The 14,348-nt window shown below is 37.4% G+C and overlaps 1 protein-coding gene across 2 annotated transcripts; it reads left to right on the forward strand.

The window, feature by feature from the left end:
• Window positions 1–6,705: 6,705 nt before the first annotated feature.
• On the forward strand, window positions 6,706–12,500 carry LOC142220088 (arrestin domain-containing protein 17-like). Of its 2 annotated transcripts, none has more exons than XM_075289015.1 (5): window positions 6,706–6,971; window positions 10,239–10,367; window positions 10,441–10,646; window positions 10,704–11,286; window positions 12,127–12,500. In XM_075289015.1, exons 1-5 carry the CDS (start codon window positions 6,857–6,859, stop codon window positions 12,303–12,305), a joined length of 1,212 nt encoding a protein of 403 aa, XP_075145130.1. In that variant the 5' UTR covers window positions 6,706–6,856; the 3' UTR covers window positions 12,306–12,500. The 2 variants fall into 2 exon arrangements, with proteins under 2 accessions (XP_075145130.1, XP_075145129.1); XM_075289014.1 differs by having other exon boundaries at window positions 6,710–6,971; window positions 10,432–10,646.
• The last annotated feature ends 1,848 nt before the right edge of the window (window positions 12,501–14,348 follow it).

The raw sequence follows: 14,348 nt of genomic DNA on the forward strand, positions 1-14,348 counted from the left end.
GCCCACGACCCCGAATCGGGAGGTCGGTACCAAAACATGAACCGATGCTCACCATTTTTGGCACATCTCCTTATGGTTCTCTAGTACCTCTCGATATCCAATTTCAGGTAAATTTAATAAAAACTGCGGATTCTAGAAGCCCAAGAAATAAAATCGGGAGATCGGTCTATATGTGGGCTATACTAAATACATGGGCCGATACTTACAATTTTTGGCACACCTCTTTATGGTCCGAAAATATCTCTAGATTTCCAATTTCAGGCAAATTGGATAGAAACTACGGTTTCTATAAGCTCAAGAATTAAAATCGGGAGATCGGTTTATATGGGGGCTTAAGGGTGATACGGTCAAAATTTGGTCAATATAAACTTGACGTATTTCTTTCAATTTTGCATTTAAAAAACATGAACACCCCTCATTTTGAAGGTGTGTGTGTGTAGAATGTTGCTCCTATTTTGATTTTGGAATTCATTCTTCAGTTGTCAAAATGCCGTCCAAGCAAGAAGAGCAGCGTATCAAAATTTTGCTCGCGCATCACGAAAATCCGAGCTACTCGCACGCAAAGCTGGCAAAATCGCTAAAAGTTGCCAAATCAACCGTTACAAATGTAATTAAAGTGTTTGGGGAACGTTTGTCGATAGCCAGGAAGTCTGGATCGGGGGGAAATCGAAAACCGGAAGCCGCTGAGACGACAAAGAGAGTTGCCGGTAGTTTCAAGTGAAACCCTAAGCTCTCTCTCTCTCCGAGATACCGCAAATAAGCTGGGTGTATCGTCTACAACCGTGCATCGAGCCAAAAAAAGAGCCGGACTATCGACTTACAAGAAGGTAGTGACTCCAAGTCGCGATGATAAAAATATACGACGGCCAAAGCGCGATCCCGGAGGCTGTACACGACGATGCTGACGAAGTTTGACTGTGTGGTAATGGACGACGAAATCTACGTCAAAGCCGACTACAAGCAGCTTCCGAGACAGGAGTTTTATACAGCAAAAGGAAGGGGAAAGGTAGCAGATATTTTCAAGCACATAAAACTGTCAAAGTTCGCAAAGAAATATCTGGTTTGGCAAGCCATCTGTACCTGTGTCTTGAAAAGCAGCATTTCCATAGCTTCCGGGACTGTCAACCGAGAAATTTACGTGAAAGAGTGTTTGAATAAACGTCTGCTGCCTTTCCTGAAGAAACACGGTTGTTCCGTACTGTTTTGGCCGGATTTGGCATCATGCCATTACGGTAAAAAGGCCATGGAGTGGTACGCCGCCAACAACGTGCAGGTGCTTCCCAGGGACAAGAACCCTCTCAACACGCCAGAGCTCCGCCCAATTGAGAAATACTGGGCTATTGTCAAGCGGAACCTAAAGAAGACCAAAAAAACTGCTAAGGACGAGCAAATCATAAATTTTAGAGGAATCATAAACATCCCTTGTAAGTGTGCAAGAAAATTATACAATAACGTCTTGATTTGAAATCTTAAATCTGTAGATTTTCAGAAGTAAAATCTGGAAATTTTACATTTAGTTTCAAGCAATTTTCATGATCATTGCGCCTTCTATACTCTCAAGAAGTGAAATCGGTCTATATGGAGGCATTACAAAATGGACCTATAAAAACTTAATCCGATACACGTTTTTGTGAGCCTAAAATACAAGAATATTTACAAATTCAGGCAAATCGGATAAAAACTACGGTTTCTAGAAACCCAAGGAGTTAAATCGGGAGATCGTTCTCATGGGGGCTATGCTAAAATATGGACCTATACTTACCGTTTTCGGCACACGTCTTTATGCCCCGAAAATATATCTAGATTTCCAATTTCAATAAAAACTACGGTTTTTATAAGCCCACGACCCCGAATCGGGAGGTCGGTACCAAAACATGAACCGATGCTCACCATTTTTGGCACATCTCCTTATGGTTCTCTAGTACCTCTCGATATCCAATTTCAGGTAAATTTAATAAAAACTGCGGATTCTAGAAGCCCAAGAAATAAAATCGGGAGATCGGTCTATATGTGGGCTATACTAAATACATGGGCCGATACTTACAATTTTTGGCACACCTCTTTATGGTCCGAAAATATCTCTAGATTTCCAATTTCAGGCAAATTGGATAGAAACTACGGTTTCTATAAGCTCAAGAATTAAAATCGGGAGATCGGTTTATATGGGGGCTTAAGGGTGATACGGTCAAAATTTGGTCAATATAAACTTGACGTATTTCTTTCAATTTTGCATTTAAAAAACATGAACACCCCTCATTTTGAAGGTGTGTGTGTGTAGAATGTTGCTCCTATTTTGATTTTGGAATTCATTCTTCAGTTGTCAAAATGCCGTCCAAGCAAGAAGAGCAGCGTATCAAAATTTTGCTCGCGCATCACGAAAATCCGAGCTACTCGCACGCAAAGCTGGCAAAATCGCTAAAAGTTGCCAAATCAACCGTTACAAATGTAATTAAAGTGTTTGGGGAACGTTTGTCGATAGCCAGGAAGTCTGGATCGGGGGGAAATCGAAAACCGGAAGCCGCTGAGACGACAAAGAGAGTTGCCGGTAGTTTCAAGTGAAACCCTAAGCTCTCTCTCTCTCCGAGATACCGCAAATAAGCTGGGTGTATCGTCTACAACCGTGCATCGAGCCAAAAAAAGAGCCGGACTATCGACTTACAAGAAGGTAGTGACTCCAAGTCGCGATGATAAAAATATACGACGGCCAAAGCGCGATCCCGGAGGCTGTACACGACGATGCTGACGAAGTTTGACTGTGTGGTAATGGACGACGAAATCTACGTCAAAGCCGACTACAAGCAGCTTCCGAGACAGGAGTTTTATACAGCAAAAGGAAGGGGAAAGGTAGCAGATATTTTCAAGCACATAAAACTGTCAAAGTTCGCAAAGAAATATCTGGTTTGGCACGCCATCTGTACCTGTGTCTTGAAAAGCAGCATTTCCATAGCTTCCGGGACTGTCAACCGAGAAATTTACGTGAAAGAGTGTTTGAATAAACGTCTGCTGCCTTTCCTGAAGAAACACGGTTGTTCCGTACTGTTTTGGCCGGATTTGGCATCATGCCATTACGGTAAAAAGGCCATGGAGTGGTACGCCGCCAACAACGTGCAGGTGCTTCCCAGGGACAAGAACCCTCTCAACACGCCAGAGCTCCGCCCAATTGAGAAATACTGGGCTATTGTCAAGCGGAACCTAAAGAAGACCAAAAAAACTGCTAAGGACGAGCAGCAGTTCAAGGCAAACTGGCTTTCTGCGGCGAAGAAGGTGGACAAGGTGGCTGTACAAAATCTGATGGCAGGTGTCAAGCGTGAGGCCCGGCAATTCGGATTTGGAAAAGCGAAAGCCTAACTGAATATTTTTCCTGAATTTTATACTAATTGAACTTGAAAAAGAAATTTAATTTGATAAATAAATAAACGATAAATAAACGATTTCACCGATTTACACGCGTTTTCCCTTGACCAAAATTTGACCGTATCACCCTTATACCAAATTATTAACCGATACTCACCATTTTTGGCACAACTCTTTATGGTTATAAAATTCCTCTAGATTTCAAATTTCAGGCAAATTAGATGAAAACTACGATTTCTATAAGCCCAATATCCCAAATCGAGAGGTCGGTTTATATGGGGACTATATCAAAACCTGGACCGATATAGCCCATCTTCGAACTAGACCTGACTGCAGACAAAAGACGAGTTTGTGCAAAATTTCAGCACGATTGCCTCATTATTGAAGATTGTAGCGTGATTACAACAGTCAGACGGACATGGTTATATCGTCTTGGAATTTCTCCCTGATCAAGAATATATATACTTTATATAGTCGGAAATCGATATTTCGATGTGTTGCAAGCGGAATGACAAACTTATTATACCCCCGTCACCATTCTATGGTGGTGGGTATAAAAAGACCTATTATCACGCAGAAAGCGAATTATAATTAAATATAGCCGCCATATAGATCGACCCCCGGATTGTATTCTTGGTGTATTCTGAAGGGAATTCGGTACGTGATGTTGCTTAAAAGAATAAACAAAGATTTTTATACCCTCCACCATAGGATGGGGGGTATATTAACTTTGTCATTCCGTTTGTAACACATCGAAATATTGCTCTAAGACCCCATAAAGTATATATATTCTGGGTCGTGGTGAAATTCTGAGTCGATCTGAGCATGTCCGTCCGTCCGTCCGTCCGTCCGTCCGTCCGTCTGTTGAAATCTCGCTAACTTCCGAACGAAACAAGCTATCGACTTGAAACTTGGCACAAGTAGTTGTTATTGATGTAGGTCGGATGGTATTGCAAATGGGCCATATCGGTCCACTTTTACGTATAGCCCCCATATAAACGGACCCCCAAATTTGGCTTGCGAAGCCTATAAGAGAAGCAAATTTCATCCGATCCGGCTGAAATTTGGTACATGGTGTTAGTATGTGGTCTCTAACAACCATGCAAAAATTGGTCCACATCGGTCCATAATTATATATAGCCCCCATATAAACCGATCCCCCGATTTGGCTTGCAGAGCCTCTAAGAGAAACAATTTTCATCCGATCCGGCTGAAATTTGGTACATGGTGTTAGTATATGGTCTCTAACAACCATGCCAAAAGTGGTCCATATCGGTCCATAATTATATATAGCCCCCATATAAACCGATCCCCCGATTTGGTTTGCGGAGCCTCTAAGAGAAGCAAATTTCATCCGATCCGGCTGAAATTTGGTACATGGTGTTAGTATATGGTCTCTAACAACCATGCAAAAATTGGTTCACATCGGTCCATAATTATATATAGGCCCCATATAAACCGATCCCCCGATTTGGCTTACGGAACCTCTAAGAGAAGCAAATTTCATCCGATCCGGCTGAAATTTGGTACATGGTGTTAGTATATGGTCTCTAATAACCATGCAAAAATTGGTCCACATCGGTCCATAATTATATATAGCCCCCATATAAACCGATCCCCCGATTTGGCGTGCAGAGCCTCTAAGAGAAACAAGTTTCATCCGATCCGGCTGAAATTTGGTACATGGTGTTAGTATATGGTCTCTAACAACCATGCAAAAATTGGTCTACATCGGTCCATAATTATATATAGGCCCCATATAAACCGATCCCCCGATTTGGCTTGCGGAACCTCTAAGAGAAGCAAATTTCATCCGATCCGGCTGAAATTTGGTACATGGTGTTAGTATATGGTCTCTAACAACCATGCAAAAATTGGTCCACATCGGTCCATAATTATATATAGGCCCCATATAAACCGATCCCCCGATTTGGCTTGCAGAGCCTCTAAGAGAAACAATTTTCATCCGATCCGGCTGAAATTTGGTACATGGTGTTAGTATATGGTCTCTAACAACCATGCAAAAATTGGTCCATATCGGTCAATAATTATATATAGCCCCCATATAAACCGATCCCCCGATTTAGCTTGCGGAGCCCCTAAGAGAAGCAAATTTCATCCGATCCGGCTGAAATTTGGTATATGGTGTTAGTATATGGTCTCTAATAACCATGCAAAAATTGGTCCACATCGGTGCATAATTATATATAGCCCCCATATAAACCAACCCCAGATGTGACTTCCGGAGCCCCCTTGGAAGAGTAAAATTCATCCGATTCGGTTGAAATTTGGTAAGCGATGTTAGTATATGGTATCCAACAACCATGCAGGAATTGGTTCATATCAGTCCATAATTATATATAACACCCATATAAACCGATCCCCAGATTTGGCCTCCGGTGCCTTTTGGAGAAGCAAAATTTATCCGATCTGGTTGAAATTTGGTACGTGGTGGTAGTATACGATATTTAACAACAGTGCCAAAAGTGGTCCATATCAGTCCATAATCATATATAGCCCCATTATAAACCGATCCCGAGATTTGGTTTTGTGGCCTCTTGGTACGTTTAGAAGAAGTTTCTACGCAATCCATGGTGGAGGATACATAAGCTTCGGCCTGGCCGAACTTACGGCCGTATATACTTGTTCATTTTACAAATAAATGAATCTCATTTTGTTGGCCAAAATAGTAAATTCGTAAACTAAGAGAACTTTATTAAATCAAGAGAGTATTTTCTTATAATTTTATCCATAGGCTATGTGCCTATTAAACAACGGAAATATTTGTTAAATGATACTCATCAAACATTCTAAAAAATTCTCACATACCTCCAAAACAGTGATTTTTTTCATCATCTATTTTTGTTCGTACTCAAAAATGGAATATTTTCTTTAAACAGATTCAGTTTGTTTATTACCCTTGGTTTAATTTCTAATTTAGTTTTTTGTTTAACGTATACTTCCCGGATATTTCACACAGCTACATATGAGTTTTGTGAATACCAAGTGAATGAAGTTGTCAGGCTGTTATTAACCAGTCAACATTCATATTTTTATTTTTGTTGTCGTTTTGTTTTTAATTGTTTACCTAGAGAATTATATCAACAATCAAATGTTTCGATTCCACATGGTTGGACGATATTTAACTCTTGTGTCAATAGACCTACGAGTTGAACATGTGCTGGGCTTTTCTTCTCCACTTTGGGGGGGCTTATCATTTATTTTTCACATTTTTGTTTTGAAAAATTCTCTTCGACTCACCTCTTTGGTTAAGAAGTAGCCATCGCCATCGCTCTAGTTTTCTACCAGTGTTGCTGTTGTTGTGATTAAATTATTTGTTCCTTTGCGTATGAAGACCACTAAAGTCCGTCCATTATTCGCACTTAGTTCTTATCGCTACCACGGAGAGTCTATAGTCATTCTAATGGTAACTTTTGAATAAATTCAGCAACTAATTGCAAATAAATTCCCAAATTTAGTATTACTCCGTAACTTGTCCACAATGGTAGTGAATTGCGATATAGAATTTGAGCAAAATCTTACGGGTACCTACTATGCGGGGCAAGTGGTAAGCGGTACTATCGTTCTGAAGTGTGATAAACCCAAGGAAGTGCAAGGTATGTGAGGGATGTCTAATTGGATTGGCTACTTTGGGAGAATCTAATAAGCGATAAATTAATCAAAACATTGCGTAGACAGGGGGTATAAACAAATTTGGTTCCACTTTTTTTTGGTGGGGGAATTGACATTATTATCTCCCAGCATATCAAGTGAAGAGATTTAGATTATTTTTTTTATTTTTAGCTTAGTTACGTCGTATCCATTCATATGATATATACTTGAGGTATTCCAGATGTATTACTCATCTTCATATTTTCAATAAGAAAAAATTGTATTTTCTGATGTCATTGACAAAAGTCGAGTTGAATACTCGCATAGCCCCTAATCCTCAGGAAAAGGGTAAACATTAGCACTAAGCAGCGTCATTGTTTAAAAATGTTGATTGATTTATTCTTCAATGTTTTTATTAGCTCCAACTTTATTTTATAATAAACGCTTGTGGATAAGATTAAAATTGTAGTTGGCTTTTGATAAACGCAATTATAATTAGAAAAAAATTTTTTCGAATATCTCGCTCCAACTCTAAGAAATATTGTATAAAGTATATACAAATTAAAGAAGAAATTTTTAAGCATATTTAAGAAAATCTTATCTATACAATTTTCCAATTAGTATGTTTGCTATGAAGTCCATAAAATGAAGCCATTTCAAATATTGTGACAAAATTTGGCCAACGCACTATAGGCGAAAGTTTCCAATCACTTTATGTTTACAATAACAGAAATATACCTCACTCACCTTGGTGCAAAGGGTCGTAGGTTCAATCCCAGTATCGACCGGATACCAACAATTTTTAGCGGTGGACTATTCTTCTCAGTAATGCTGGTGACATTTCAGAGTGTTTGTGAAACGCCGTTCGGTTTCGGCTATAAAAAAAGGTCCCTTGTTATTGAGCTAAACATGGAATTGCGTCAGAGAGAATAAAAACACAAGAGGACGAAAATTTCTCTTCTACAAAAGCAACAAATGTCAACCGTATAGATGTCTAACAATGCCTGCAGCTTTGGTATTACCGACGTTGCGGTCGAAGCGCTGTTTTGATAAATTGTTTCTAAAGGCATCGGAAGTTATAATTTCAAATTGTCTGCCAAAAAAATGTAAAGAATGGAAATATTTATAAACAAGTATAAACGGCCGTAAGTTCGGCCAGGCCGAATCTTATGTACCCTCCACCATGGATTGCGTAGAAGCTTCTACGAAAGACTGTTATACACAATCGAATTACTTGGGTTGTGGTATCTTAAATCGTTTTCTAAATTGTGAGTTAGTTCACACGTGGTATATATTAGACAAAAATGTATGTAAGTCTACAAATAATTACGAATCGATATGGACTTTTGCACGGTACGTAGGAAGCCAGAATTGAAATATGGGTGTCGCTTATATGAACTTGATATGGACCAATTTTTGTGTGATTGGGAATCGATTTATCTGAGGGCTATATATAACTATAGACCGATATGGACCTAGTTAGACATGGTTGTTAACGGCCATATACTAGCACAATGTACCAAATTTCAACTGACTCGGATGAAATTTGCTCATCCAAGAGGTTCCAAAACCAAATCTCGCGATCAGTTTATATGGGGGCTATATATGATTATGGACTTATATGAACCAATTCATGCATGGTTGTTGGATACCATATACTAGCATCACGTACCAAATTTCAACCGAATCGGTTGAGTTTTGCTCTTCCACGAGGCTCCGGAGGTCAAATCTGGGGATCGGTTTATATGGGGGCTATATATAATTATGGACCGATGTGGACCAATTTTCGCATGGTTGTTAGAGACCATATACTAACACCATGTACCAAATTTCAGCCGGATCGGATGAAATTTGCTTCTCTTAGAGGCTCCTGAGGTCAAATCTGGTGATCGGTTTATATGGGGGCTATATATAATTATGCACCGATATGGACCAATTTTTGCATGGTTGTTAGAGACCATATACTAACACCATGTACCAAATTTCAGCCGGATCGGATGAAATTTGCTTCTCTTAGAGGCTCGGCAAGCCAAATAGGGGGATCGGTTCATATGGGGGCTATACGTAAATGTGGACCGATATGGCCCATTTGCAATACCATCAATAACAACTACTTGTCCCAAGTTTCAAGTCGATAGCTTGTTTCGTTCGGAAGTTAGCGTGATTTCAACAGACGGACGGACTGCCATCTACTGATGCAGTTTCGCTTCACAGTTTCGTTCTCTTGTGTTTTTATTCTCTCTGATTGCGTAGCACTCAATGTTGCCACATGTGGTAACAAAATGACTGAATAGTCTTTGTGAGCCTAGCGGCCTTCCACTATGCTTAACTTAACCTACCCTCACCTTCAAAACTTGGTTCAATATTGAGGTATTAAATGACCTCATGTGTCCCTAGGATAGTATCTTTATTAACCCTTGTGCTGCCATCAAAAGTCTCCGGCGACTTGTCACTGGTGCCTTAATGTGCTATTTAATAAAGTGTAAGATTAACAAAACACCACTTCTAACTAATCTCTCTTGTTCAAGCCGTGAATATGGTTGCTGTTCAGTTGTAGCGAAGAACAAGGGATTCCTTTCAGCATGTGAAGCGAGATAGCAAAATTGCCCCCTGAATTTTCGTAACATAAAACAAAAGCATAATCGGGTGGTAGGAACCTCCGATCAATTTTGGAAATGACTCAGTCTTTTAAGATTTCAACCTTCTCATCTATTTTATATCTGTGATGCTACCATGGGGACTTACGAGGGATATCAGGAATTGGAACCTGTGAATTTTCCGCTCGTTCCCATTACCAACGGGAAATTGGGAAATTCTTTTTTTCCTACATTTGGTGAAAGCCCTCAGTTAGTTTTGTCATAAGTCGTAAACATTTTATCTCAATTCTGAAATCTGGGTTCAACCCGTTTCTTTCAGATTTCGTCCTTCTTTTCTGTTAACTTTCTTTGATACAAACATAAGGAATTCGGATGATTTCAATTGGACCAATAATTCGGTGTCTTATATGACCCAATAAGGTACAGAAAATGTGTTTCTTTCGATGTCGATAAGACTGAATTGATTTCTATAAGAATTTGTTGTCGACATGTAAACAAATATTTTCTAACAAGTTGTAGATCAAATAAACATTGATTAAGATACGATTTTATGGTCTTGTTATCACCTAATGAGATTTTGCAATGATTTTTCAAGAGTGATTCATTATTCGATTCTTCATTATTTAAATGCAATTTTTTTAAATTTTTGTGTTTGTTTTTTTTTTTCATGTAAAGCAATTTTACTAAAAATTTCCGGGACAGCTGAAACTGCTTGGACTGAAAGACGTTTCAATACCCGAACCACATATTATGGCAGAGAAGATTATTTATCATCGAACACCTATTTGATGGGCTCCGAACAAAGTAAGTGAAAACGAGGCAGCAATTCATGATTCAATTTATTTTGTTAAATTTTTCTAATTTCTAGGTTCCAAAGTTACTCTTGCCACAGGGGTTCATACCTATACCTTTGCATGCCAATTGCCAAGCAATTGTCCCTCATCGTTTGAGGGTATGCATGGTCACATACGTTACACGATTAAGGTATCCCTAGTGCGGCCTTGGAAATTTGATCAAAACTATAAGAAAGCTTTTACTGTTTTAAGGATAACAGATTTGAATTTTGAATCACCACAAATAAGGGTAAGGAATGTGGAAGAAATTACACCCAAAGAAAAATGATTTATTTGGTTTTTACAGATACCTGCCAGCAGCGAAGCTTATCGCACATTCTGCTGTGGACCTTGTACCACCGAACCTTTAAAACTTGAACTGAAAGTTCCTCAAACCGGATTTGTACCTGGCCAAAATATTCCCGTACAAGGATTAATTATAAATAACACCAATATGGCAGTTTCGGAAGTAAAATTCTCCCTGGTAATGCTTGTCCGTTACACCAGTACCAATCCGAAACGTATAAATGTTCAACGAATTTCCGTAAGCAAAGTCAAAGGTGATTCGGTGTTGCGCTATTGCACCCGTTGCATTAAGGAAGAACTTCATGTACCGGCCACACCACCTACCTGTATACAGAGTTGTAATGTCATACAAATTGTCTATCAAGTGGAGATGTATGTCGAAATGAAAAGTCTATTCAAGAGTCAAGTTATATCGATGCCAGTAATTATAGGGAATGTCCCATTGGCCAACAATACCAGAGGGTCTTTTGTGATAGATGAACAACCTTCGCCATCCCGTGATTTCAGTGAAAGACCCACCAGTCTGGATTTGACGAAAGGGGCAACGGCACCACCTACGTTGTATTTAAATACTCCGAATATGCGTAAGAAATTCAAAGCTTGTTTACTTAGTTCGACTTCCATTTATTGCTGGAATTATTTATAGTTTTGGACGTTGGACGGTTTTATGGACGGGGTAAACTTTAGCCGCGGATTGAGAAAATAAATTTTTTGTAATCCTGAGTTATAATGTCGATTTCAATATTTACATACGCGGTTCAAATTCCGTACTTATCCCTAGCGAATATTTCTCTATAAAACGGTATTATCGGCTTATAAACGAAATGTGTGTTAGAAGTATATACCGGACTCGGTATGTTAATCATAATTTGACCGATTTGAGATAATCGTTTTTATTTTTTTATAAATCGGTTATCGACATCTTAGCTAGGGCTTCATTGTGGATAGTAATAAGAATCGAAAAGTCCACTTTTTGGTAATTTGGAAAAGTCGATTTTTAAATTTAAAAAATCCAATATTTTTCATTAGAAATTGTAATGAGGAACAAATTGTCCATTTTTTAACCATTTGGCGTAGTCGATTTTTCGAAGTTAGATATTACAAAAAGTCGACTTCCTGTTTTACAAAAATTCGATTAGTCGATTTTAATTAGAAATTGAAATGAGGATCAAACTTCACCATTTGAAATAGTCGATTTTTCGAATTAAAAAACTGTAGACTATCTACTATTCAAATTTGAATATTAAAAAATTCTATTTTTTATTTCAATTTTCGACTTTCATACCCCTAGGCTTCATTTTGAGCTTAATAGTTTTATATTATATATGCAATGGATATGGTTTTATTTAAGTGTATTCTATTTTATTTTTACTTTATTATTCTATTAATATGGTTTTATTTAAATTTATTCTCTTTTATTTTAGCTCCTCCTTCATATGAAGAATCCGTACATACCCAGCGCAATAATATCAATGAAGGCGAGGAGAATTCATTGGGCTATATTGAATTCACACCTTTGTATCCAGTCTTCAAAGTGCCAAGTCCAAGTTTAGAAGAATCCCCAACAAGAATGGGAGTTGACAATAACAGCTTTACACCATAGACATGTTGAAGACCTTTATATAAAATATAAGGTTAATTGATGTAATTTTTATTTTATTTTACTTATATAAAAAGTTTTACTACTAATTATTACAATTTATTCGAGCTCATTGGACAAGAAAAAAGGTTTTATATCTAAAAATTATTATATAAACCAAAATGAAATAAAATTTATTATTAAATAAAAGACAGAAAACGTTTTTAGATAACAAAATGTTAAATGGAAGTGTAATCGATTACAGTTAAATTATAATCGATTAATTATGTGTCTAAAATAAATTCGATATTTGTATAAATCGTTTGGTTCACGACTGCACTTACCGCAGAAAACTGAACGACATTCGAATTCTGAGATATGATTCGGTATTTTTATAGTATCATTACCATTATAGCACATATTATAGTAGGGTTGTTGAACAAACTAAATCCACAGCGATTGGAGCCCACAAAAGTGGAACTCATATCCACCATCCACATTGTGGTTTGTGGATGTGGAAGGTGGATTCGAAACCCACATTTTGTGGTGTGTAATGACAACATTTACAAAATGAATTGTGGAAAGAAATATATGTGTACTTGAAATTTATAGCATATCTCAGACCACTTGGAATGTATTACATGTTGATTTCACAAAAGGTCTCTAGAGGTCACAGGCGTTGCAGTTATAAAGTCATTGGATTTTTATTTATCTCCATAGTCATGCTGTTTTGCAAAGTATTTACAATTTCTGATTAGTAAGTACTTGAACATAAAATAAGCAGTGATGTCCTTTCGCCACAGGGTAGGCTTATAGCTAAAATTTTTATAATATTTATTTGTATTTTTTTTTATTGAAAAAAAATTTTGAGTGTGAAAATATGGAAATATTTTTTGTAGCTGCTTGAATCCTTCTTCGCCAGAGTGGAATTCTATGACAATTAAATTATGATAAAGCGATAACGTTTTACTCAAAAATAAACCCATTTGTGGGAAGAAAAAGATTTAAAAAATTTTAAGTACTATACCTTATCCCAGATTTTATATTTGAATTGATATTCATTAATGAGTCATAGGTTCAGTCTCAATTTCGACCGACCCTAAAAAAATTTTTCAATGTTGTAATTTTTTAGTGTTTCCAAAGCTTTTCTAAGCAATATGAAACGCCGTTCGGATAAGGCTATAAAAAAGAGGTCACTTGTCATTGAACTAAATATAGAATCGGTCACAACTCAGTGAAGTTCACCACCGCGGTATCATAATGGGCTGAACAAATTAAGTGACTAACGGGCTACCACCACTCCAAACCTATCCTAACTTATGAACAGTGTCATTCAACATTTTATTAATCTATGAAATTCACGACTGGTATCATTCCCGGTCGATAAGTGTCATTAATGCCAATAATACCGTGTTTTTCTTATAGGTTTGGTTTCCACGCCAAAAACCTGCTAACTTACACGGTTGCTGTTCTTATTCCATTAATTTCATAATACAAAACTATAAGCAATCCATGATTTTACAAGATTTGACAAGAATATAATAGTGTTTATATATTTTTACACCGTTTATTTTGTGTTTTGGTGGAAAAAATCATGCAAAGTATCCATTTTTCAACAGAAAATACTCGTTAAGTACGCTTGTGGAAATTTCTTCTACCTAAATTTCCTAGACGCAGCAAAAATGTCAATGATTGTACATACATATTTTTGGATAAAGTCTATAATGTTATTTACATTTTCCTGGTACTGCAATACCTACACCTGTAAAATTATTTTTACCGCACTGTTTAACGGCAGAAAATTTTCGGATCGAAAAAGCAGTTTGTTAAGATAAGTCGATAACCGTGTGCTCATATATACGTTTCTACACTGTTAGAAAAATATGTTTTTCATATGTTCCGATATAAACAAAATGTGTTTCGGGCACGATTTTAAACCACAATATATTTAAGTGCGAACATGTAATTTTCCTAAACTAACACTAAATGTTTGGGACATCTATGTTAATATGTTAGAATATATTATGTTTGGGGCATGAATGTTTCATAAAAATCATATGTGTGAAT

The sequence above is a fragment of the Haematobia irritans genome, chromosome 1 (assembly GCF_050003625.1).
Source record: "Haematobia irritans isolate KBUSLIRL chromosome 1, ASM5000362v1, whole genome shotgun sequence".
In the NCBI taxonomy this organism is placed as follows: domain Eukaryota; kingdom Metazoa; phylum Arthropoda; class Insecta; order Diptera; family Muscidae; genus Haematobia; species Haematobia irritans.